Source organism: Chlorocebus sabaeus, chromosome 10 (assembly GCF_047675955.1).
Source record: "Chlorocebus sabaeus isolate Y175 chromosome 10, mChlSab1.0.hap1, whole genome shotgun sequence".
Taxonomy (NCBI): Eukaryota; Metazoa; Chordata; class Mammalia; order Primates; family Cercopithecidae; genus Chlorocebus; species Chlorocebus sabaeus.
Window position 1 is genome coordinate 27,780,851 of NC_132913.1, and position 27,444 is coordinate 27,808,294.

Sequence of the window (27,444 nt, forward strand, 5' to 3'; positions counted from 1 at the left end):
TGGAACATAGTCCTAGATTGAGTTCTGGAAACAAGAAAGAAATAGAGGACCTCAAACTACATGAAAAGAAACTTTAACTTTGAAGTTCAGAAGAGGGGTTAGAAAGTAGTAATTTTGAAAAAAAACTATATTAAAAAGCATAAGGAAATAGATAAAGGAGGAAGTTCGCAGTATAGAACAAAGAATAGAAGACTTGCAGGATGTATTAATTTTTTTCTCCTATTTTCCAAAATAACAATAAGGCTAGTGAATCCTCGGGAAGGGGGCAAGGATGGGCTATCAGAATGTGTAAGATGTGCAAGTAAGAACAGACTGTCCCTTTGTACCTGATCCTGTCTCCACATGTTGCATTATTTGGTATAGGGTTGAGAACCACCAGAGAGTTAGATAGGGTGATGAAAGTTGTTGCAGAATTTTATAAGCAATATGAGCAAGGTGATTGTGGGGATTAATATCTTCTGCATTAACAGGCAAGGAAGGAGAATCCTGTGAGGAAGAAAAAAATCTGCAGAAATAGTAGGAACTTCTTTAGATAAGTAAACACATCTCATGCCAAAACCTCTCTCTGTTGCCTCAACTATATTTCTTCTTCACTTTGTTTTAGTCAGTTAAGTATTGGAATTTGTTTCATCCATATGGTGATTTTTGAGGAAGAAAGATACTGAAATCTCTAATTTGTCAAGTGAATATGAAAGTTTTCTGACAACATTTCCTCAGGCTAAGAGTCCTGATAAGGAGAGAAAATAAAATAATATGGCCCAAATAAAGATAAGCCGAGGGAGAGATACTACACTTTCCCCTCCAGGTAGTCCAAAAGAAAACGTAAGCCTATGAAACATGAGTGAAAACACCCTACAGCCACAGCAGGAATAGCAATGAGGCACTACAAAGGAAGATCTGTCAGGGACTGTGGATCAAAAGTAGCAGCAAGAGAGAAAGTAAAACCACTCTCTGTAATATACTTTCTTAATTTTACTATTTCTTCCACTTTCTTTTTAGCATGTCAGCTAAAATATTTAATGAGATTTGAAAGATTTAAAAATCAATGGCTTTTCTGCAGTTCTTAGGATGTTTCTTATAAATAACTTAAGTCAATTCTCTCTTCCAACATCCCTTACCCAACCTGTAGCAAAGGGAAACTGAAAAGGGGGGCGGGGCGGGGAGGCATTAAGTTTGCTCTCCTATCTCCCTTTCATTTACTTTCAAACAACTTCTTTTATTTAATTATTTAATTCACCCCTTAGGTTCTAAGGGTGCACAAATCCAGAAGGAATGCCAGTTTCTTCTCCAGCTATGTTTATCCTTTTCCTTTAGCTTGTTGTTTATGGAATTTTTCAAAGGTTTACTATAAACTTAGGAAAAAACAAATGCTAGTTTCCCCACCTTTAAGGAGCATCAGAACTGCTGGCTCAGTCTACCTAAAACTCCTTCCGTGGCCCTAAGGAATTTCATGTACTTCCCAAAGGGAGCAGTTTGTACTCATCTCAGCAGGGAAGAAAGCATATCGTGCACTCTCCCTGAATATATTCACTCACCCTGCCACGCAACCAGAAGAGGAGCACAAAATGACACACTTACGAACAATGCCTCATCTCCGCACCTGCAGGTGGCCTGATGTCTAAAGCTCTCAGTCATGAAAGGGCCTCAAGAAAGGGGCAGTAAATTTAAAAAATGATGAAGATTTGGCATGTTTTTTTCCCCCCAAAAGAGAAGAAGCCAAAAGCAATTCATTGCCACACCCTTTCTACTCTGTAAATAGACTCTCTGCTCTTGCGAAATTTTAAAAAAGTAGTAATTACTACTGACATCTACATTCAGTAAACTATAGTAGTACTTCAGATAATTTACAGATGGCTCCACAATAGCCTCTTACCACAGTCTATCAAAATCTCCCTGTATATCCCGACTTCTAATTATATCACTTTATCTTTTATATTTTATTTTGATTAAAAAGTGATAGGTGATTTGCATGTCTGCATATATGTGCAAAACAGCACTGCATCTGTACATTGCACTGACAATAGAAAGAGAGAAGGGGCAACTGGAAGAAAGGGCTTGGAAAGAGACCTCTTTTCCATTTTCCCTGAACCCCTTATCTATGCCTTTTCCTTTATCATCTTATATGTACTATAAGGGAGATATTTGGTGGAAACACATTTGCATAATATAAATCTTTATCAGACAGCCTGGCTTATGGGATATGGACCCAGGGAAATCTTCCTTCTATAGCTTGAAAGGTACTCTACAATGACACTATGTTAATAAGCTTAAAATGAGAGAAAAGTCAAAACTAAAAGATTCAATTAAGAGTAATCTTTCATCCAAATAGCTACCCATTGTTTATCCTAAAGGAGCTAGTCCATTGAATTAAATTCACTAGTTTCTATTAAGTAATAAAATATATGCTTGTGTTTCCATGAGCAATTTTAGTTTCAAATGTCCTGCATTCAGTGTGACCAGCTTTAAGGCATAAGTTTTGCTTGTTTATTTTTAAGATATCCAACTGTTATAATTTTACCATAAAAGAAAGGTTAAAAGAGAAGCTTCATTCACGAAGGCACTGTTCTGTGCCCAAGAATATGACTAAGATAGTTATAACACAGAAATCAAGAGTTTAGACTGAAAAAGAGGAAATATCTATTTGAGTTATTTTATTGTTATTCAGCAGCTGGTATTGATATCATTAGGCAGAATAAAATCTATTTATATTTTAGAAGACTTAGTGCTTCAACCAGCCACATAAGAATATAATAAACACCTACCATATATGAGGTATTATATTTCATAAACCCAAACACACTGACTAATTTACTTACCACTTTTGAAAATACACTTTCATTTCTGGAGAAAACCCATAGTAACGTATCATCTTCCCACAGTTTATTTTGATGAATCTTGCCTTAAAATCTATTTTCTGTATTTATTGCTCAGTTCCGGTACATTCTTTCTTGATTGCTTTACCTTTAACCTGGGTTAATGCCTATATTATATTTTCCTTTCCTGCTTACAAATAATTGACAGAACATATCTATTTCTAGGTCTTCTAATTTCTTTTCCTCCTTTCTTCCAAATGCTAATTTATTTCCCTCCTCCTACTTCCAGTGTCTGACTATATTTTACCTTTTTAAATCTTGTTAAATCCTTTTTAAATTAAGTTAATAGGTAACTTAATTGGCAAATGCCATTAGCTCTTTCTAAGCTACAGTGTCAACCTTAGATGATAATCTATGCAAGTGTTTCCACAAAGTCACACTGTCTAAGATGGCAGAGTAACTTCCCAATGTTCCATACAGCTACAAAATAATTTGCACACATTCTGCCCCCTTCCTCAACTCTGCATAGCCCTGTCATCACAACTGTACTTCATACCTTTCCTTTACCATCAATCTTTTCTAAAAACAGTTTATATTCACTGTCTTTATTCCTTACCACCCATTTTCTGCCTTCACACTATGTGCTCTTGCTTTCCTCTACTATTCCACTGAAATGACACCCATGAATGTAATCAAGTGAGTATCTACTATTTGCCAAATATGATGGATACCTCCAGTTCATACCTGCCCTCTTGTCCTTTCTGTAGCACTTGAAAATGCTGAATGACCCTCCTTTCTTGAGATAATAATTTCTTAAGCACATCTTTCTATTAGTCCTGCAGGCTACTTCACTTTTCCGTATATAATTTGTTATTCCAATAAGTAATTTTGATGCACTCTACTCATGCAATCATTACTCCCCACTTCCTCTGAGTTTTTCTCCTTAATGTGCCCCAAATCAATATTTCTGATAAACATCTATTACCTGAGTTCCAAATCTCTACCTATCTACATGCCTGTGAAATAGCTTCATTTACATGTCTTCAAGTGCTCCAACCTCAAAATGCAAACTGTCATTATTGTCTTATCCCCATTCCCACACAATCAAATCGTATTGTTACAGGTTTCATTAACACAATGCTATTCTTTTCTTTCCTTTTTGAATTGTAAATTTGATTGTATTTGGCCTGCTTTAAACCTTCAGTGACTCTCTAGTGACTACAAGATAAAGTTTGAGTCACTTCTCATGGCACAAAATGCACCTTCATGCCCTGGCCCCTTCCTCTACCGTCTCTTTTGTTTGTTTGTTTGTTTTTGTTTTTTCGGGGGTGGGGGAATGCAGTCTCGCTCTATCACCAGGCTGGAGTGCAGTGGTGCAAGCTCAGCTCACTGCAACCTCCACCTCCTGGGTTCAAGCGATTCTCCTGCGTCAGCCTCCCGAGTAGCTGGGACTACAGGCGACTGCCACCACGCCTAGCTAATTTTTGTATTTTTATTAGAGATGGGGTTTCACCATGTTGACCAGGATGGTCTCAATCTCTTGACCTCATGATCTGCCCACCTCAGCCTCCCAAAGTGCTAGGATTACAGACATGAGCCACTGTGCCTGGCCCCTTCTGTTTTTACCACTTTCATATATGTAATCTGTCTGTGACTGTATCAAATTACTTTCAGTTTCAATACTAGTCCTTTTACTTGGTATTCTCTTTTGTTTCCTTCATTCTACCTTATTTTTAGTTTAAGACTCAGCTTAAATTCAGTATAGCCTACGAAACCTTTGAGGATACTTCAAAGCCAAAAACCAAAAAAAGACATATGCGTGTTCTTATGTGTGCAATCACAGATATATATCTTCATCTGTTTACATGGCTGTCTTACAGTTAGAATTTGATATTCTCGAGTGCAGGCACGTATCTCATGAATTTTGTGTCTCAAATCTTAATGCATTGCAGTCAATAAAATGTGTTCATTGAATGGAAAGGCTTTAAAGTGATAATGCTTTGGAAATATCTGTGGGGTCCAGATTTAAGAAGACTTTCAATGTCAGACTAAAACTTATCATGTATTCTGCAAACATTGACATTCCATTAAAGGTTTCTTTATCAGTGCAATACACACACACACACACACACACACACACACACACGCCAGTGCTAATACAGCATTCACTATTGCCAAATACTGTTCTAAACTTATTTAATATTGTTATTCTTATTTCATTATTTTTCCTACCTTGCTGTTTGGGAAACTGAGACACAGAATAGTTAAGTGCAATATCCGAATTTGGACAGTAAGTGTTGAGGCAGCAGTTTGAACTCAGGTAATTTGGCTTCATCATCTATCCCAATAGTCACTTTGGGAAAATGTTAAACAGTATTAGCATGACTGATGACATCGGGATGAAATGGAAAAAGTATAAGCAGGGAAACCAGGTAAAGGGATACTCTGTTAACCCAAGCTTAAATTGGATTGAAATGGAAGCTATTTCAAAGAACTGGAAGATGTGTTGATGATTGGATATGTGAGAAGGAGAAATTAAGGAGAACACCAAAGTTTCCTGTACAGTGGCTAGGAAAATGTGATCGTGAGTAAAACAGAGAACTACAGGATAAAGGGGAACATTTTTGGAGCAGAAAATTCAATATTACACATTCTGGTAAAAATGTCCAAATCCAGGAAGGTGGAACTGAAGAGGTAAGAAATTGTAAGTGTTTTAAAGTGAGGAAACGGTAGAAAACAGAAATAGAGAACACAGTCAGAATTTTCAAGTAACTTTAGCAACTCCATTCCAACAGCATTTACCAAAATGTGATCCATAGATGTTACTAGGTGTTATATACCATAGAGCTCTCAGAAATGAACGTTGGAAAAGTTCAGGAAACACTTAGCACACCGATACTCCGAGACTGATGGAACAAGTATTTACCTTTACAATCTAATTCATCAGAGTTGTCTCCGCAGTCATTTTCTCCATCACATAACTTGCCATGAGGAATGCAGCGGCGATTATAGCAAGGTTTGAAGCCTCTTCGACAGCTTCTGTTTTCTTATAAATAAAAGTAGAAACTCATAACCAGAGATCATATAGAAATATTTGTACAAAATGAAAAATCACAGATAATATTTCATTCATAATGACTGGATTATGGATCTATAAAACAAGTGCTGTGCTGTACAAAAGCTGTGGATTAGAATGTTTCTGTATTGTCAAAGAGTAGTTCATTCAGCAAGGGCCCTTTCTGACTTAGTGTTTTAACTTTAGTGATTCATGCCTGGAGATCTTTTCAAGTTATACCCATGTTATTGTTTCTGGCAATTCTGTCAAGTAGCACAGAAATAAACATATATCACATATTCAATGCTGAAGCGATAAATATGTACCTCAAACATAACAAAAACACTCCAACATCCATTTCCTATATCCTTTGCATCTATCTGTAAGGATTTTATAACGAGGAGAAAAAGCAACAAAACATGTATTCCTGAATCAGTGTCTCATGGAGTCATCTAAATATCAACACATTGCTCTTAAAAATTATCTTAAAATATCTACAGAATTCCCTGAGAAAGAATGACCTTCTGAGTTCTATTTACCAATATGAAGTTTTCTTGACATTCTCTGATTTGGGGCAGAAGCTACTACTTACAATAATTATAGCTGCCATATATTAAACGTCAGCTTTGCCCCAGGCTCTGTACTGAGTATACGTAGATAAATACTTGCTGGTTTAATACTCTCAACTACTCATAAGAGCTAGCTATTTCATAGCAGAAAACTAAAACACAGAGAGGTGAGTTATGTTACTTACCCTAGTCACACTAGGGTTTGCACACTAGGCTAGTTACACTAGCAGGTTTGGGAACAAAGATCTAACTTCAGGTGTGAGTCCAAAGCCCATACTCTACACCTGGCATTGGCAAACTATTACCCATAGGCCAGATCTAGCCTGTGAGACTGTTTTCATATCGCTATTGGACTAAGAATAGTTTTAACATTTTTAAAGGATGATAAATAATAAACAACAGAGGATATGTGACAGAAAGCATATACGACCCACAAAACCTAACATATTTACCAGCTGAACCTTTACAGAAAATGCTTGCCAACTCCTGCTCTACACAAGTATCATCTGATTTCCACAAAGATTAAAAATAACATGAAATATAATCTCAAGTCAACTTATAGCAAATGCAAACCTGTGAGTTTATTACTTTTATATGCTTTAATATTTTTATATCTTATAGAATATAGCCATTCATTAAAGCAAATATGTTATTTGAGATAAATTCTTTCAGATATTGGTTGCATATCAATTATGGACAAATTACATTAGACTCTCAGTTTAAATGATGGTGTGTTATCATGTAATGTAAAAGAGTGAGAAGACTGTCTGTGGAACTCACAGATCCTGTCTTTCCCTTGTTCTGACTTTTCTTTAATTATTCAGGTGTAATTATTACCAGATAATGGAATAGAGGAGAAAAGTAGGCATAAAATGTAGCAATTTCAGATATAGACTCCTAAATTTTGCATAGCATATGAGCCCAATGCTATTGGATTTCCAGGATTAAAAATAAATCAGGACCATTTTTTAAAAATCTGGATCAAATATACAATGATTATCAATGATTATGCAAAGACAGATTTCCAGGAAAAATATTGTTGCAATGAAGGGAAATCTCAGCTGCTTACTAGAGCATAAAAGCTAATCTCTACTCCTGAGGGAGGTTAGAGGTTGACTGTCACTAGGTGTTGCCAAAAGCAGCATAGCTGGTGGAAATCTATGTTTGATGTGGACCGTGCCTAGGAAATGAGCCTTTGTACCAAAGGACACTAGCTCCCATGCTAATCCTGGAGACAGAAATAGAACTGACAAGACTTTGATAACAACCCAACAATGTGCTATTGTCTGTTGGTGAAACTTTGCTTCAGAGTAAGCCTGTCCATATCCAAAAACCACTGATATTTCTGAGTTACATTTTAAGGAAAGTAAGCCTAAAACCTATTGCTAGAGATGAATAAGTAGGAAGTTCAGAAGATTAGCTACTACTTTTAAAAATATTCATATTCTGGCTGGATGTGATGCTCAGACCTGTTATCCTAGCACTCTGGGAGGTTGAGGCAGAAGGATTGCTTGAGATCAGCAGTTTAAGACCAGTCTGGACAACACAATGATACTCTGTCTCTTTAAATAAAATAAAATAAAAAAGTCTATTTTGTGGATCTAAAACCATGAAGAAATTATTTAGTGAATATCATGGCTATCAAATAGGAGATAAAGTACCTCATTTTAACACAAGCAAAGCCACATCAATTGCCTTAGATCAACAGGTTAATGAGAAATATTAAAGAAATTATCCACATAAACCAAACAGAGACAAGCAAACCAAAAACTGTAAAAGAATCAGAAAACTTTATCTGAAATTAGCAAACCCATATTGGACACTTACCACAGTAGAGCAGTTTTTCATCTGATTTGTCCTTACAGTGAGGAATGCCATCACAGGTGAGCTGGTAGTCAATGCACTCACCATTTCCACATTCAAACTCCGAATAAATGTTGCAGGAGGAATTTTTAGCTGCAAGAAAAAAAAAAAAAAAAAAAAGTCAATGCTTTTGTGCAATGACCAATATTTTTTGACACCACTATAATTATTTTTCTTAATTTTAATTATAAAGATAAACTAAAATTTATCAAAATGTAAAATTAAAGAGTCATGGTTTATGACATTTCTTTATGAAATTAAGATCTTAAAAAATCATTTTCTAGCCAGGCACAGAGGCTCACGCCTGTAATCTCAGCACTTTTGGAGGCCGAGGTGGGTGGATCACGAGGTCAGGAGATTGAGACCATCCTGGATAACATGGTGAAACCCCATCTCTACCAAAAATACAAAAAATTAGCCGGGCGTGGTGACACGTGCCTGCAGTCCCAGCTACATGGGAGGTTGAGGCAGGAGAATCGTTTGAACCTGGGAGACCAAGGTTGCAGTGAATGGAGATCTCGCCACTGCACTCCAGCCTGGGCAACAGGGCAAGACTCTGTCTCAAAAGAGTAATAATAATAATTATTATTATTATTGTTTTTAAAAAGAGCCAGTTAAATGAGCTCGTACATACTGAAAGTGTTTTTGTGTTTTCTTACTGGAATCTATTATGTATTTTTCAATATACTAATATTTTTCAGTGCATACAGTACCCATTGTGAATGTTCGATGTGAACCATCTCAGTCAAATGAATAGTCCCTACTTTTCCCCACTTTCTGGTCTTTCTAACTATCTTCTGATTAAACCTCAGTAGCAAGTTATACTGTTCAGAAATATAAGAATTGTTAAAATAAGACCTTTGTCCGATCCATGTGTGGGAGGTTCCCAGGAGCAGACTCTTTCTTGCTGCCATACACGAGCAGCACCTACTCCATAAAGTGTACAGGAATCAGTGGGATGAGGGCCCGGAGGACGATGGTCAAGTGGAAAGCATGTGCACCTGATGCTATGGACTCCAAATGACTGCTGTCAGAAAGTCTCATTTCTAAGCCTCAGAATTTTTATTAGAAATTAAGAGTTTGAATTTTTAGGTGATTTGCACTAATTTGTAAGTTAAGAGTCTGAAAGTACAAAAAGATCTTTTCTACAGTTAAGTTTCATCCTTACAATGGCAGTATGTGATTACTATTTTGAAGGGTTGCTATTGAGGACAATGGACTTATTTTTAATCTTCAGTAATAGATTTACCAGCAGACTTTGGGATCCAATTTTTGGGATATACTGTCTGCTTGCATGTATGTACTCACCCCGTTGCTTGCTGAATAATTGTACATTTAAATACATTTGTATTATTTATGTTGGAGGTAAGCAGAATTCATTCATCTCTGCTAATGAAAGAATATAGCTTAATTTTATAATTTAGTATTAGTTTTTGAGCTTTATTTCAGGAATATTCAATTAAACAGCCACTAGTACTATTTGAATTTTCCAAGGTTTTATTTCTTTATTATTCCTAGAATTTAATTAATTTAGTAGAGGGCCTATTTATCTAAGGCTTTTTTTTAAAATTATGTCAATTTTTATTTTAGATTCAGCAGGTACAGGTGCACGTTTGTTACATGGGTTTACTACATGATACTGAGGTTTAAGATATGATTGATCCTGTCACCCAGGTACTGAGCACAGTACCAATAGTTATTTTTTTTTTACCTTTGTCCACCCTCTTTCTCTCCTCACTCTAACAGACCCAAATGTCCATTGTTGCCATCTTAGTGCCTTTGGGGAAAAGACAAAAACTATTCAAAGATAAATAGGTTTTGTATATTATGCAAAAACAAATATTATATGAATACAATTCTTCTTCAGGTACGTTCATTTGACAAAATAATATTGAGTGCTTTCTGCTTCTTTCTGGAAACATCATGGTTCAGTTGCCCTTATTCTCCTGAACAGCAATTACTTCATCTAATTATATTTACTATATCTATTTCTTTTATGGATTACAATAAGATTAGCAATGTTGTATGCAAGGGGACTGCCTAATCTTCTTGTCAACAGTTATGACAACAAATGGTTTTCCCTCATTTGCCCTCAGTTAGGTGTTAGTACATGATCTTTCACCCCTTTAATGCTGCCATTAACATTCATGAACTGCTCTGGGTAAAATCACTTAGATGAGGACACAGATATGCTACAAACATTCTCATGTCCCTAAAGATGAATTTGACAAGGAGAAGCCAAGAGTTACTTTCTAATCTCTGCGCTGGACTACAGGATTTCAATATGAATGCACAATGGATGTCGTCTGCCTCTATAACAGATTGTGAGCTCTGAGGAATCCAATATCACTCTACAGTTCCATGTGAATACAATCGTGCTTGTTTAAAATGACAGTTTTCTTCCTGATTCATTTCCTCTCATCAACAGAGAGAAGCTTAGTAGGGACAGTTATATTGAATGTATTATGCAGCAAGGACAGGCCTGCACTGTACAGAAATAAGCTTTGCCGTTGTGACTAAAGGCATTGCTTCACTACTAGCCTGCAGTGACCTGTGAAAGAAACATGAGTGATTCTAATGCATGTCTAACACTCCAGGCTTACAGATGGCATCAGATCCAGACCATTACAGCTGAAACCACAAAGGCAAACTGAAAGAATTTAAGCAATTGCCTGAGCAATTCAGAGAAGTGTTAAGTGACAAAGAAATATGGGAATTTGTGGCCCGAAATATGGAAATTGGCCATCTGTATTTAAAATTTTGACCAATTGCATCATTTTCTCATTTGCTTTGGCACAGTCTTAAATAAAACAACTTTTACTTTTTGTGCTAAGAGGTGCCTTTTTGGGTTGTAGTATCAACTTGCACAGTGAGAAAATATGTTTATGTTATTTTGTATATGGTGTAATAGTTTTCAAGCTGAAGAAAATTATGCCCAAGCACTTACATTGAAGAGCAGGTAAGAGATAAAATCCTTCCATTGGAAAGAGAGTAAAAAACGACTAAAGATGAAGATGAAAAATACTTATTTTTATTATGTAGACATATCCAACTCTGTTAATTTTCTCCATGAAAAGATATGCACTGAGGATATACTTAATGGGTGAGGAGAGAAAAAAATGTATCAAATTTGACACATCCTGAGAGTGATTTCACAAATTTCCAACAAGATTCTTCTCTCCCACCTTATATATATATTTTCTTAATGTTAAAAGGAAATTAACCTTTTTAAATTTTACTTGCAAGCTTTTCATGGCAGTATTGAAACACTTGAACTTTGATTTATTTTGGAAACAGTTTTGGAAACTTAGCTGTTAATAAGTGTATATTGTAATGGTACTAATTAAAGATTGTAATGCCTTTGGGAGGTATAAACATCATGCAAGGCTGCAATGTTACACTCTTAATTAACAGTTTGGAAATGATTACAAATAAGCTGCATGAGCCATTCTCTCTCATTTACATACTGTGATGGACTGTGAGTGGTTTTACAGCAAGGCTACTGATATACTGCCTGTATACCAGTTTATTTCAGCTTCAATTACTTTTGCTATTGATTGAATTCACAAAGTCACAGCTGGAAGTTTTCAGATGACCATTGTGTGCAGATACTTCTCTACCTAGCCCCAATACTTTCTAGTGCACAACCAGGAGGGTAAAAACATATGTTACCATTTTGGTTATCATTATCTAGTACATGGTGTTATAACTAAGCAGAACAGCGAACTCAGTTTTCTTTAGAGCAGAGAGATAACACGACTAAGCTTCTAATATTGGAAGAGAGTATAACTTCATGAATACACAAACACAATTTCAGTTATGTGTGTGGAATTTGGAACAGATATGTCGTATTACATTTCAATTCTCTTTACTTACTCACACATCTGTTGTCCTCTAGCAATATTCGGTCCCCTCTGCAGGAACAATTCACTCTCCCATTGGGAGTTAAAAGGCACAAGTCATGGCAGCCTCCATTCAATAATGCACATGGAGAAAGTTCACCTGCAATAAAGAGGTTGTATTGGTAACATTTTATATCGAATTTCCATTCTATGTTAGATATATATTAATAGTAAACTATTAGACTGCCTCAATCTCTCAATAATATGCCATTAAAAAGCAACATTCAGGACTTTTGAAAATCTAAGCACTCCTAAGGCTAAGTACATTACAAAAGTATGTAACACTAATCAAATCTTTCTAATACATCTGATACCATGGCATCAAATGAACTAGTTCTGCTAGAAACCACATTGATACTGCAAACTGCAATTTTGTAAGCACTGCATTGACTAAAGAACTGTTAAGCCCAGATGCAAAGTTTATCTATCAAGTGTAATTTTCATGATTTGAAACAACTTGATTTGAAAATTCAAACATATGAAGATTGAGAGAGAAATAAGATTTTTAGAAGAAATAATAAAAATGAACTGCTCCTGTGATGGTAAATTATGCAATATAGAAGTTGCCTTGAATATTTCAGATAATTTCAATATTTTGAACAGCCAAATCTTGAACACTATTCCTAAGAACTATAAAAAAAAAAAACAAAATCAACCATCGTAGTAATAAAAAATAATATTTTTAAAAAGAAAAAACAAATCCAACTATTACTAGGAAACATATATACATTTTTAGAGATCAGAGATTATACAATGAGGAAATACATTTGCTTTCTATTATAACTTACAGCTATTGGTGTCATTGGCAACAGCTATGATTCCCATTGGCTGATGTGGAATATCGGAACGAAGAATTTTTGTATCTCCTCCTGTGTACTTGTTGGACCGCAGGATAGCTCTTCTTCCCCAGTCTGACCAGAATATATAATTGTCATAAACAGCCAAGCTGAGGAAGGTTCCTGGGCTGGACTTAACTATCACCTGAAATAAATTAAAATACTGTATTTTTATGATTAATATATAGATATTTATATATCCACACCCATTTTTGCTTCAAAAATAAAAGATTTGGTTTAGTTGGATTTAATTAACATAAATCATCAGATAAAAATAAAATTTTACTAAATGAATTATGATATGCTTTATATTTAAAATGTTTTAGTCATTGTTAGTGCTTGCAATGTATTTACATAATATCTCAAGTATACTTTTATTTAACAATTCAATGTGTACAACAAGTGTATTGTTTGGTATTATAAACAAAAATCAACAAGCCAAAAATATTAGATGAAGATTATACACATTTATTAACCTTTAGTAAGAAATCACTGGATATACAGTAGATACTCATCAAGTTCCCAGAACTACCTATGGAATATAAAGAACCATAAGATCTAGGTTCTTTCTTCAGGAAGTTCACCACATGAGTGACTAAACTAGTACATGTCTGAGAATAAAAGTTTAGAAGTAAAGACCATACTTTCATTCAGACCAGTTCGGAGCAAAAGGGACTAGATTTATCTTTTCATCTAAAATAACCACACAACAGCAAAATATAGGAAACAACACTTTTGAAAACATTGCACATCAGGAAATGAAAGGCATTGATTTCTGGGTAATAGGAAATACTGGGTGCATCCTATGGCATCCACCATTTACCAGAGCGAGATTATAAGTAGCAGCACACACAGGACAGAAACAGAGCCCAGATAATTCTACGAATAAAAGTTATGGGAAGTGAAAGTTATGGGAAAGTTATGGGTTGCTATATCTCACTGGGCAGGGGGTCAAGAGTAGAGAGTTCAGCAGAGGGAACTGTGAGTATCTGAAAAGAGTCATCCTGGAGCATTCAGTCAAGTACTGATAAGTGCATGCATGTGTGCGAGCCAACTCCTCCAGGCTGGTGAAAGAACCACTGGAAAGCATGAGAGAGAAGAGTCCCCAAGTTCACATGGGTCCAGAAATCATGCCTGTTAACAACAACCAGATTCAAATATTTAATTCAAATTCTAATTCATGAGACTCTGAGTACTCTTTAGGGTCTGCCTGAGCAGTGGGGAACTACTAACCTAGACTAAATAAACTTTGTTCTAGTCTTCTCTAACAAATCGTAAAAGCCAAGCCTGAAAGGAGTAAACTGTTTCAAACTAGCTTAACTGTCAATAATTTTTTATGAGAGTATAAAAATGTATACCAGCAAACTATTATGCAAGGAAAATGTAAAAAGGAAGAAAATCCTCAAATCAATGACTTCTGCTTCCACTTTAAGAAACTAGAAGAAAAGTAACTTAAACTCAAAGTAATAAAAGGAAGAAACTAAAGAAGGGAAATTTAACAAAATAGAAAACAGAAAAACAATAGAGCAAAATCAGTAAAACTAAAAACTGGGTTTTTATGTCAATAAAATGGCTAATACATCATAAAATTTGGTTTGTCCCAGGAATACAACTTGATTCAATATTAAAAAATCAATCAACATAATTCACCATAATAGCTGACTAAAGAAGAAAACTCATATACATGTCCCAACACATGCAGAAAAACCACGATAAGATATGGCTTCTATTCTTGACAAAAACCTCAAAAACTAATAATAGAAATATAATGAGGCACAAAACAGGGGTGATCACTGTCACTACTTCTATTTAACATTATCCTGGAGTTTCTAACTAGTATAAAAAGGCAAAAAAATAAAAAATAAAAAGAATCTACACGGGAAAAGATAAGTCAAACTGTCTTCATTTGCAAGTGACTAAATCCTCTACATAAAACATTTAACAGAATCTACAACAAATGCTGCTAGAATTAATAAATTAATTTAGTAAAATTGCAGGATACATGGCTGTTATTAAAAAGTAAATTGTATTTCTGTATACTAGCTATGAACAATTAGAAATTAAAATTTAAAAAAGCTATTTACAATAGCCTCTACAAATATATTTAAATATAAAAACATATGTACAAGAATCTGAAAACTATAAAACATTGCTAAGAGAAATTAACAAAATCCTAAATAAAGAGATGTATAGAGAAGAAGAAGTATAACGTATGTGTATAATTTGTCATCTTTACAATCTTTAAGTATATAATTTGGTGGTAATAAAAATATTTATATTCCTTTATTAACTTTTAAGTTCAGGGGTATATGTGCAGGTTTGTTATATAGTTAAGTTTGTATCACAGGGGTTCATTGTACAGACTGTTTCATCCCTCAGGGGTTAAGTTTAGTACCCATTCATTATTTTCATTATTTTTCCTGATCCTCTCGCTCCTCTCACCCTCTCCCCTCCAATGGGTCCCAGTGTCTATTGTTCTCCTCTATATGTCCATGTGTTCCCATCATTTAGCTCCCAATTATAAGTGAGAACATGTGGTATTTGGTTTTCTGTTTCTGCATTAGTTTGCTACAGATAATGTCCTCCAGCTCCATCCATGTTTCTACAAAGAACAAGATCTTGTTATTTTTGGTGGTTGCATGGTATTCCATGGTATAAATGCAGCATATCTTCTTTATCCAGTCTACCATTGATGGACATTTAGGTAGATTCCATGTCTTTGCTATTGTGAGTAGGGTTGTAATTAACATACATGTGTATGTATCTTTACAATGGAATGATTTACATTCCTTTGGGTATATACCCAATAATGGGATTGCGGGGTCCAATGGTATCTCTATTTTTAGGCTTTCAAGAAATCATCACACTGTTTTCCACAATGGTTGAAAACATTTTCCTTTTTCTCTACAACCTTGCCAGCATCTGTTATTTATTGACTTTTTAATAATAGCCATTCTGACTGGTGTGAAATGGTATCTCATGGTTTTGATTTGCATTTCTCTAATTGCATTTCTCGATGTTGAGGTTTTTTGCATTTTATTTTGGCTGCATGTATGCCTTCTTTTGAAAAGTGTCTGTCATTTGACAACATTTCCATGAGTTTTTTTTTTTTTTTTAATTTACGTTTTTTAATAATGTTAGGTATTAGTCCTTTGTAAGACTCATAGTTTGCAAAAATGTTCTTCCGTGCTGTAGGTGGTCTGTTAACTCTGCCAATAGTTTCTTTGGCTGTGCAGAGCTCTTTAGTTTAATTGTATTCGATTTGTCAATTTTTGCTTTTGTTGTAATTGTTTTTGGTGCCTTTGTCACAAAATCTTTGCCTGTTCCTATGTCTAGAATGGTATTGTCTACCTTGTCTTCCAGGGTTTTTATAGTTTTCAGTTTTACATTTAATTCTTTAATGCATTTTGAATTAATTTTTGTGTATAGCTTAAGAAAGCGGTTCAGTTTCAATCTTCTGCATGTGGCTAGCTAGTTATCCCAGCACCATTTATTGAATAGAGTCCTTTCCCCTTTGCTTGTTTTTGTCAGCTTTGTTGAAGATCAGACAGGTGTAGGTATGCAGCCTTATTTCTGGAATCTCTAGTCTGTTGCATTGGTCTATATGCCAGTTTTTGTATGAGTACCATGCTCTTTGGTTACTGTAGCCCTGTAGTACAGTTTGAAGTCAGTTTGTGTGATTAGGATGCCTTGACTATTTGGGCATTTTTTGGTTTCGTATGAATTTTAAAACCATTTTTTTTTTCTATCTCTGGGAAGAATTTCAATGGTAGTTTAATCACAGTAGTATTTAATCTATAAATTCCTTTGGGTGGTATGGCCATTTTTAAAATATTGATTATTCATATCCATGAGCATGGAATGCTTTTACATTTGCTTGTGTCATCTCTGATTTCATTGAGCAGTGTTTTGTAGTACTCCTTGAAGAGATCTTTCTCATCACTGGTTAGTTGTATTATTAGGTATTTTGTGTGTGTGTGTGTGTGTGTGTGTGTGTGTGTGTGTGTGTGTGTGTTGCAATTGTGAGTGGACTACATTTCTGATTTGGCTGTTTGTTTGGTTGTTGTTAGTGTATAGGAATCCTAGTAATTTGTGTACATTGATTTTGTATCCTGGGACTTTGCTGAAATTGTTGATCAGCTTAAGAAGCTTTTGGGCTGAGACTATGGTATTTTCTAGATATAGAATCATATTGTCTGCAAACAAAGATATTTTGATTTCCTCTCTCACTTGGATGCCCCTTATTTCTTTCTCTTGCCTGATTGCTCCGTCCAGGACTTCCAATACTATATTGAAAAGGATTGGTGAGAGAGGGCATCCTTGTTGTACTAGTACATTCTTATGCTACTAACAAAGACTTACCTAAGACTGTGTAATTTATAAAGGAAAAAAGGTTTAATTGACCCACAGTTCAGCATGGCTGGGGAGGCCTCAGGAAACTTACAATAATGGCAGAAGGGGAAGCAAACATGTTGTTCACATGACAGCAGCAAGGAGAAGTGCAGAGGAAAGAAGGGGTAAAGCCCCTTATAAAACTATCAGATCTCATGATAATTCACTCACTCTCATGAGAACAGCATGGAGGTAACCATCCTTACGACCCAAGTACCTCCCACAGGGTCCCTCCCATGACACATGGGGATTATGTGAACTACATTTCAAAATGAGATTTGGGTAGGGACACAGCCAAAACATATCACTTGTCTTGTGCTGATTTTCAACAGGAATGCTTCCAGCTTTTGTCTATTCAATAAGATGTTGGCTGTGGATTCGTCATAGATGGCTTTTATTAGTTTAAGGTATGTTCCTTTAATACTTGGTTTGTTGAGGTTTTGGGTGCTGAATTTTATCAAAAGCCTTTCCTGCATCTATTGAGATAGTCACGTGTTTTTTTGTCTTTTGTTCCATTTATATGATGAATCACCTTTATTGATTTGCATATATTGAACCAACCTTGCATCCCACGGATAAAGCCTACTTGATCATAGGATAAGCTTTTTGATGTGCTGCTGGAATCAGTTTGCTAGTATTTTCTTGAGAACTTTTGTATCAATGTTCATCAAGGATATTGGCCTGAAGTTTTCTTTATTTGTTGTGTCTCTACCAGGTTTTGGTATCAGGATGATGCTGGCCTCATATAATTAGTTGTTGAAGATTTCTTCCTCCTCAGTTTTTGGAATAATTTCAGCAGGAATGGTACCAACTCATTTTTATACATTTGGTAGACTTCGGCTGTGAATCATCTGGTCCCGGGCTTTTTTTGGTTGGTGAGCTATTTATTACTTATTTCATTTCAGAGCTAATTATTGGTCTGCTCAGGGATTCAATGTTTTCCTGGCTCAATCTTGGAAGGGTATATGTGTCCAGGAATTAATCTATTTATTCTCGATTTTCTAGTGTATGTGCATAGAGGCGCTCATAATATTCTCTGATGGTTATTTCTAGTTCTGTGGGGTCAGTGGTAATATCTCCTTTGTCATTTCTAATTGTTTATTTGGATCTTTTCTCACTTCTTCTTTATTAATCTAGCCAGTGGTCTATCTATTTTATTTTATTTTTCAGAAAACCAGGCCCTGGTTTCATTTGGAACAAATCTGTGCCTTCCTATTATGTAATATAGGAAGTAATTCCTTCCTTTTATGGAGAAATTATATTGGTGGAGGCGCTGTGGCATATACTTAGAATGAAGAAATGGGACTTCTGCCTTATCAAATTCTAAGCCAAGAGAGCTTGGCAATCAGTATCCACTTTAAAACTATAGACTTTAATGATTTCTGCTTGCAGAGTTGTTCTAAATTTTGTATTTGAAAATCAAATTAAATTGCCTAAATATAATTTTTAATAAAGATATCAATTTGATTTTTTGGCCTCAGTATTAATATTCCAAATAGGACTCATTGGGTTACTTTTCCCTCTAACCAGGAAAAAAAAAGAGAAACTTTTACAAGAATGATTACTGCAAAGGAATGGTAATCAAGAAATAAATATTTAGCAAAATAAACAAAAATTAATGCAAACAATGATTCTAGCCAATAAGAGAATTATACAAGGTATTTAGTAAGTACTTATAAACATTATTCATTTAATTCTTAAGATCATTGAGTGAGGCAAGGATTATTGCAGATTGTATTCAGATAGGAAGAAACAGCTTGGAGAGATTTGCAACTTGCCAACAGTGATACACCTCATTAATGTAGGATCTGGAATTTGGTATAAGGTTAAACTCCAAATTAGAACAGCAAATGTACCAAGCTTACATGCCAATTACCAATTTAAGTGTTTTACCAATAAACTGTGAGGAAGACATAATCTTCTTCACATGTATGAGAGAGTTTAAGAGCAGATAAATTAGGTAACCCGGACAAAGTGGCAAAGTTGCACCCAGTGTTCACACTGTTAACCACCTTCTTATTTCGTCTCCAAATCCCAACCCCATCCTTTTGCCACACATCGCCCCCGTAGGAATTACTATACTCTAACACTAAAACATTTAGCAACTACTGAAATTGGCATAGTTTGGAGAAAATAGATAATTTAAGGAATATGATAATTAAAAGATTACCACATCTCTCTCCCTCATCCTATATCAAAATATAAATTGTCAGGCATGGTGGCTCATGCCTGTAATTACAGTATTTTGGGAGGCCAAGGCAGGCAGATCACCTGAGGTCAGGAGTTTGTGACCAGCCTGGCCAACATGGTGAAGGCCCCGTCTCTACTAATAATACAAAAAATTAGCCAGGCATGGTGATGCGTGCCTGTAATCCCAGCTACTCAGGAGGCTGAGGCAGGAAAATCGCTTGAACCCCGGAGGCAAAGGTTGCAGTGAGCCAAGATCATGCCACCGCACTCCAGTCTGGGTGACAGAGCAAGACTCTGTCTCAAAAAACAAACAAACAAACAAACAAAACAAAAAGCCCCAAAACACTGTAAATTATTGTGAGGTAATTAACAACATTATCCTTCTGATTTCCTAAAACCCTGCCACATTTATTCTAAATTAACTGCTAACTACCCTCTCATACAAGCAATTACTTCCATTTTTTCTGAATATATAAGTAATTTCTATTTTATGAAGCGATATTTATTAAACTTTAATGTGCATATAAATCACTTTGAGATGTTGTTGAAATTCAGACTTGGATTCACTAGGTCAGGTATTGTCCCTGAGATTCTGCATTTCTCCCAAGCTTCCAGGTGCCCATGATCTGATTCGGGGACCCACTTTGGGTAGTTAAGAATTTTAAAACAGAGAAAAGTGGAAAAACAAATAAAATAATAATCTTACCACACAGATATATAATTATTCACCATTTTGGACTAGAAATTTATATTTCTTTCCTTTTTTACCTTACAAATTGGTATCAAATATATGCTTTTGTATTCAATTAAAAGGGAGTTGATGGGACTTCTGCTGCCAGCCAAAATGGTGTAAGCCCACTACAGCCTATCTGTCCAACTCATTACAACTTTCTCATTGTATCACTGTCATGGAGACAGGAAAAGAAAAGCAGTAATGGAAAGTTGAGTAGCAGCACATAGAAGGACAGGAGCAGAGTAAAATACTATTTTTACTGTCACTGTTTATATTTTGTTTTCCCTACTTTGCATCTGGTGCTAGCCAGTAATGAAATAGCTGTCAACATACTAAGTGTATCTTAGATACTTACTCTCAAAGGGTATAGTTTCAATGTCCCTTATAGTTCCCATTCATTTCCCAAATTCACACAGAGATCATGGGGAGATGGTGGCTGCCTCGCGTTAGCTCTGCAATCCAGGCGTACAGTGGGGCCTAGCACCGGCTGTAGTGTTGTGAGTTTGTTTGTTTTTTTTTCCCCAATACTTTAAGTTCTGGGGTATATGTGCAGAACTTGCAGTTTTGTTACATAGGTATACACATGCCATGGTGGTTTGCTGCACCCATCAACTCGTCATCTAGATTAGGTATTTCTCCTAATGTTCTCCCTCCCCTAGCCCCCAACCCTCTGACAGGCCCCCTGGTATGTGATGTTCCCCTCGTGTCCATGTGTTCTCATTGTTCAACTCCCACTTATGAGTAGGAACATGCGTTGTTGTGAGTTTTGAGGCCTTTGCACTGCACCTGCTCAAATGGCCTGGCTGCACTCAAGATTTTCAAAAACCTGGATTGAAAATTGCAACCCCATAGGAGTATTTTGGCATTGAATTGGGGGCTTTCTTCATCTGTTTTCTTTTCTAAGCGCTTCGCTTCATTACCCACTGCTATGCAGATGGTTTGCCCAACTTCTTTGTCTTTTCCTCCTAGGGGAAAGAGCTCAGTACTCAAAGTGACAGGCACTGGAGCAGTACAAAGTACTCTGAGTTGTGAGTAAAATAAAATTTTAACTTAAAAAAAGCAAATATCCCCAAACTTCAACCTTTTTAGAGAGGAAAGGAAAATGTCTACCTTTATCTGTAATATATTAGAACATCTCATTTTACAAAATGACAAGAGAGTTCTTTCTTAAGTTCTCTTGTGCTTAGAAAAATTTTATCAATGTAAGTGCAGGACACATTGCTGTATAACAGTGATTTTCACATCACTGTCAGTCCTCCAAACGCACACACATGCAAACAAATACACACTGGAGCCTTGGAAAACAATGCAGAAATTGTCCTATTGGAAATCTGAAAAGACTGCTAATACCTAGTAAGTACACAGATTAAATATGGTATTTGTCTTTTGGATTTCTTTAGAGATAGCATGCCATTTCCTAGTCGGTATTTCATGAATATAAACAGTCACCTGTAATAGTATTATGGACTGAGTATTGTGTCCCCTTCCCACAAATTCAGGTGTTGAAACCCCAGTATGATGATAATTGGGGGTGAGGCCTTTGGAGGTAATTAGGCTTAGACAAAGTCATGTAGGTGGGACCCCAATGATGTAATTAATGTCCTTATATGTAGAGTAAGAGAGATGAAAGCCCTTTCTCTCTGTCATGTGAGGACACAGAAAGAAAGCAGCTATCTGAAAGCCAAAGAAGGGGTATGGCCATCACTAGACCCTCACCATGCTGACACCTTGAACTCACACTTCCCAGCCCCCAGAATTGTGAGAAATAAATCTCTGTTGTTTAATCCACTCAGTCTATGGCATTTTATTATAGCAGCCTGAGCTAAAACAAACATTCCTTCCTCTAATAAGAGCCATACTTTGAGGTTTACAGCTGTTTTAATTTTTAGTAAATGCATATTTTTAACATCAGTATGAAGGACAGATTGCTTGCTCTGAGAGTGTAAAAATAATAGCTGCTCTGGTATGCCATCTAAGATTGTCCTGTGAAAGGGAAGGACAAAAAAGCAAAGACGAGGGGGACTGGGAAGAAAGGACTTTGACAGAGGGAATATTTGCTGCAAAATCCAACAATAATGGGGAGCATGAAGTGCTGGGAAACTGAACAAAGGCTGAGTGTGACTCTCCCTCAGACATCTGGGAAGAAAATAGGCCGCATGAGAAAGGCAAGAAGGGCTGGCATATAACACATTCCTTTCTACAGGCTATGGTTTGTGATTCTGCATTTTATTCTGAAAGCAGTGGTCAACTGTTAACATTTTTAAAGCAGATTAATGTCATTATTTGTTTGTAATTTTAAAGATTCTTCTGCCTCTGCTGTACAGACTAGTTTAGATAAGAACCAAGAGTTTCAGAGAGACCAGTCAAGATCCACAGCATGCATCCAAAGTATAATACTTCTGATATTTTGAGCAAGAGAGAAAAGTGAAGGAGAAACCAATTAATACAGCGGTATTTACAAATGAAAGACTCCCTAAATCACGTTTTACCAGAATTCATGAGTTTTCACTTATCTTTTCATCTTTTTTAATTACCAGTAAGAGCTAACATTTCATGAATGATTTTAACACACAGGATGCATATGTATTACATGTGTAATACATAATTTAATCTACACAATAACTCTTGTGGTAGATACTATTTTAAACCACATTTTACTGGTAATGACTGAAGCTTGAAGAAGTTAGCTCAAGGCCACAGATTTACTAAGCAATCTGAGACTATGTCAGACTCAAAGCATCCAAGATTTGAATTAATTTTGACTTGGTGACAGGGACTAGAGAAACTCTTGTTTGATTTATTAGCAGATGTATGTATACATGCTGTTTTTATAATTACATTGATGCTCCTTCAAGTTAGGGAAGATAGTCTTTTCTTTGATTTCCCCAGTATCGTATTTTAGACTAATAAAATAGACCATCAACAAACATTTTTGAATCTAAGAATGAAAATGTTGATACTTGATGTAAATAAAAACAGTTTTTATGGATATTCTTATGAAAAATGAAAGTTTTTCCATGTTGTCACCAAAAGTCATTATAACAACCTTTTATTAACTTTAACACTAATGCTAGTAATTTAGTTTTTTACTTCTGCTGACACAGAGAAAGGAGAAAAAAATATTAAATTTAGTCCATAATTATGCATGTTGCTTTTGTAGGGTACAATAGGTTTCGCTAAGAACCAAGCTGACTCCTGCCATCTCATTTCCCGTTAAATTTCATATGGAACAGAAAATGAAATCCATTAAATTACATGTTTCAATTTCCATGTTAAAATACTTCTATTAAAAGTTTATGAATGCTGCACCTTGCATGCCTAGTCAGAGTCTTTACGTATAGCTCAGAAGCCTTGTCATCACAAATTGCACTCTTCTATGTTGTATGGTAATACATCATTATGGCATAATTTTAAGGCACTTTTAGCTTGAGCCTAGAAATGGGTTCATGTTTCAAAATGATAATTCATGTTTCTTCACCAAATGCATTTCTTGACACAGCTACTTATTCTCAAGTGTGTCCTGATAGATAGACATATCTATGCCTATTGTCACATAGACTTGAAATTTATGTGTCAGAAATTTATAGTCACTAGTCACACACCCTATGCATCTTGAAACTTCACTGGTGCCTTGTTGGTGAAAGCACGCAGACCAGTCAAAAATAAACCTCAATGTAAAAATATTCAGTTTTATAAGCCAGACAACATATTTCCAACACCCAGATGCTAAATGTCAAACCAAACAATTTAAAAACCAGGAACTGGGAGGCTTCCCAAACTCCCCAGCTGATTGCCTCATTGACAAGATTATCAACGATCACTATGAGAAACGACAACTTGGTCCCTGCCAGGGCTGGGTATGACAGAATGTTACTGATTTCAAAGAAATGTGGTAAATTGGTAATATGGTAAATCAGTAATTTAAAAACTAAAAAACTAAAGTAAAATATTTAATATAAAATAGATTATTATATTTAACTTGCCTGAGGGAGTTTGTAGAACAAATACAAGATGCCTAAATGACATTAGTGTCTACCCAAACTTGTAAAGAACCACATTCAAAGCACTGGTCTAAAATTATTCCTCTATTGTGTCTACTGTGCTCTTAGGAAAGAAAACACATACACACACACACACACACACACACACACAAACACAAATGCAATAAAGTTTCTAAATACATAATATTCTATTTCTTCTAATAATCTCTTATTAGAAGAAACTCTTCTAATAGTAAAATCAACCCTCTAGATAACTACTTTCAAATAGAAAACATGATTGCCTAATTTCTATTACTCTGAGCTTCTCAGTAGTCCCTCAAGTCTTCCGGAAGATTGTATCAGTTAAGCCTGAAGCAAGAAATAGCTGGTATGCTCAAATTACAATACTATGAAGAGGGCTGAATCAAGGGACTCTTAACAAAGATTTTGGGAGAGTATAGGGATGCCATAAGTGATGGTAGAGGACCCTGGAGCTGTACGTCCTTAGGCCGGAAAGGCCAATGAGCTGGAGACATTTTCAGAACCCTGGAGAAGAAAGCCACATTGAAAAGAGTCACCAGTGTTCATTAAAGAGGCAGATCCTTCAGAGAGGGATATTGAAGAATGAATTCCTTTGATTTTATGCAAACTCTTTCTAATCTATTTATCTAACTCAACCAGAGGCCAGAGGGAAAGGAAGCCAGTTTCCATATGGGGAAGCCCCCTGGAGGAAGAAACAGAAGGAGGAGGATGGAGAAAAGATCTGGAAGATACACCAGAGAGTAGTCGTGGAAAGAACTCTTCTGAGACTCATTATTTTTCATTTTTCTTTGGATAACTCTTTTTGATTCTTGGGTCTCAGTCTCCTAATCTGTAAAATATGATAGTAATAAAGCAATGGCTCATCTCTGCTCCCTTTCTAAGGAAAGAGAAAAGGTAAAATATTGCCTGAGGTCACCCAGAGGACTCATGAGAAGAAATACAAACTGTGAGATTACTGAGGTGTTGTAGCCACTGTTAAATGGAATCTGGTCAAGTTTTATATTTTTATTTTCTTGCCTTTATATATGACTGCAATTATTAAATGTATAGCTCATCCAAAATTCTGAATTAAGTACATTTAAACAGTTTGATTAATAAGCTGATTTGTAATAATGAAGAGTATTTTATTTCAAAAAATGAATATATATTTTTGTGAGTTCGTTTTACTTTGAATTCCTTTCAGACACATTCATTGTGAGAGTCAACTCAACAGTGTTTTTCTTTGGGAATCCTCTTCCAGCTGCCCAAGCTAAAATGGCTTCTTTTTCCTCTCCACATCCAGAACAGTTTTTGAACACCTTCATTACAACACTAATCAGAGGATATTATAAGAGCTTTTATTTTCTCAATCTCTCTGGAAAGACTGAAATATTTGAAACCAGGGATTATGTGTTTTTATTTTTGTAACCCAAGTGCTTAAAACTTAACTTTCAGGCCGGGCGCGGTGGCTCAAGCCTGTAATCCCAGCACTTTGGGAGGCCGAGACGGGCGGATCACGAGGTCAGGAGATCGAGACCATCCTGGATAACCCGGTGAAACCCCGTCTCTACTAAAAAATACAAAAAACTAGCCGGGCGAGGTGGCGGGCGCCTGTAGTCCCAGCTGCTCGGGAGGCTGAGGCAGGAGAATGGCGTAAACCCGGGAGGCGGAGCTTGCAGTGAGCTGAGATCCGGCCACTGCACTCCAGCCTGGGCGACAGAGCGAGACTCCGTCTCAAAAAAAAAAAAAACAAAAAAACAAAAAAACAAAAAAAAAAACTTAACTTTCAATAATTATTTACTGATAGAATAGTAAATAAATGAGTGATTAAAAAAATATTTTCTTCTGCTCTATGAGTTTATTTCTTCTGCTGCTGCTTCTTTTAAAGTGTGTGTGTGTGTGTGTGTGTGTATGTATACACATATATATATGAACCACTAGCTAGGCTTTGTACTTCATTTGCATATGTACACAAAATGAAATCTTTTCTTTGTAGAATGGTATTACCAACATTTGTATTTTACTGAAGAACTATAGATATAATCTTCACAGGATCAAACTCATACCTTTGATAAATATTTCAATGATTTTACTCTCTGGATCTCACTGTCTAAATACAACACTCCTGGCTCTTTAATATTTTAGTAGAAAAAGTGAAGAGCTAGTCAAAGGAGGATATATTAAATCAAAACCTCATATGTCCACACCATTCTGAAATTTCAGTCTTAATCTTTCAAACTGAGATTCACAGCAGCTCAGGAAAAAAATATATATATATTACCTTAAATGCTAGATTACAAGAAGTCAAAAACTATCCTGTAGTTATATGTATGCATGAATATGTGTCTGTCAATGTGTTTGTATGTATGAATAACAAGGAAAGGCCAATTTAATTTGACATTCCATACATTTGAAAAAAATACAGCCTAGGACTATTAGCATGAGTGCTAGAGTCAGAGGTTTGCATTCATATCTAGCAATACCTCTTATTAGTATATATTAGTAATTATGTTTGTCATAAGATTCTGGAAAATGTTAAATAATATACCTAAAACACTTAGCATGGCAACACAGTAAGCTCTTAATAATTGCTAGCTATAATTATTAATATTCTTGCATGAATATTATAGGAGTTAAATAAGTTGTTTAGACCTGTTAAATAAGATTTAAAATCTTAAATATTCTTTGAATCTTATTTTTGTTTTTTAGAGTGTTGCAAACTAAAAAATCAACTTAAAAATTAACTTTTAGAATTGATTTTCATTTGTAAATTTAATGTTTTAAACTTCTGATTTTATCACATCATCAAATCTATGCTTAGAGATAAAACTGATGTCTAATTTAGAGAAATCTTTGCGTTCCATTTTATTTTTTGCTGGCAAGTCAACTGAAAAGTTCTACTAAGGGTACAAAGGTTATTATGCCTATTTAGTGACTTTGAGGTAAATAAAAAAGCAGAGTTTTATCTAAGCAAGTCATATGATATGGACATTGGCTGGCCCGAAGCTTCTATTCACCTGTGATATTGAAACTGCAGCTGTTATAAATAGATGAAGTTATACTGACCATCTACAAGATTTTCAATTCTGG

At 35.6% G+C, this 27,444-nt stretch overlaps 1 protein-coding gene across 1 annotated transcript in view; it reads right to left on the reverse strand.

Annotated features, from left to right (window-relative positions):
* Positions 1 to 27,444, reverse strand: part of LRP1B (LDL receptor related protein 1B) — a 1,897,925-nt gene that overhangs the window by 288,994 nt on the left and 1,581,487 nt on the right. The window contains exons 44-47 of the mRNA XM_073019651.1: positions 12,991 to 13,183; positions 12,177 to 12,302; positions 8,265 to 8,393; positions 5,740 to 5,859 (exon numbers count right to left, since the gene is read on the reverse strand). Of these exons, the coding sequence (XP_072875752.1) occupies positions 5,740 to 5,859; positions 8,265 to 8,393; positions 12,177 to 12,302; positions 12,991 to 13,183 (568 nt within the window). The remainder of the gene's footprint in view (positions 1 to 5,739; positions 5,860 to 8,264; positions 8,394 to 12,176; positions 12,303 to 12,990; positions 13,184 to 27,444) is intronic.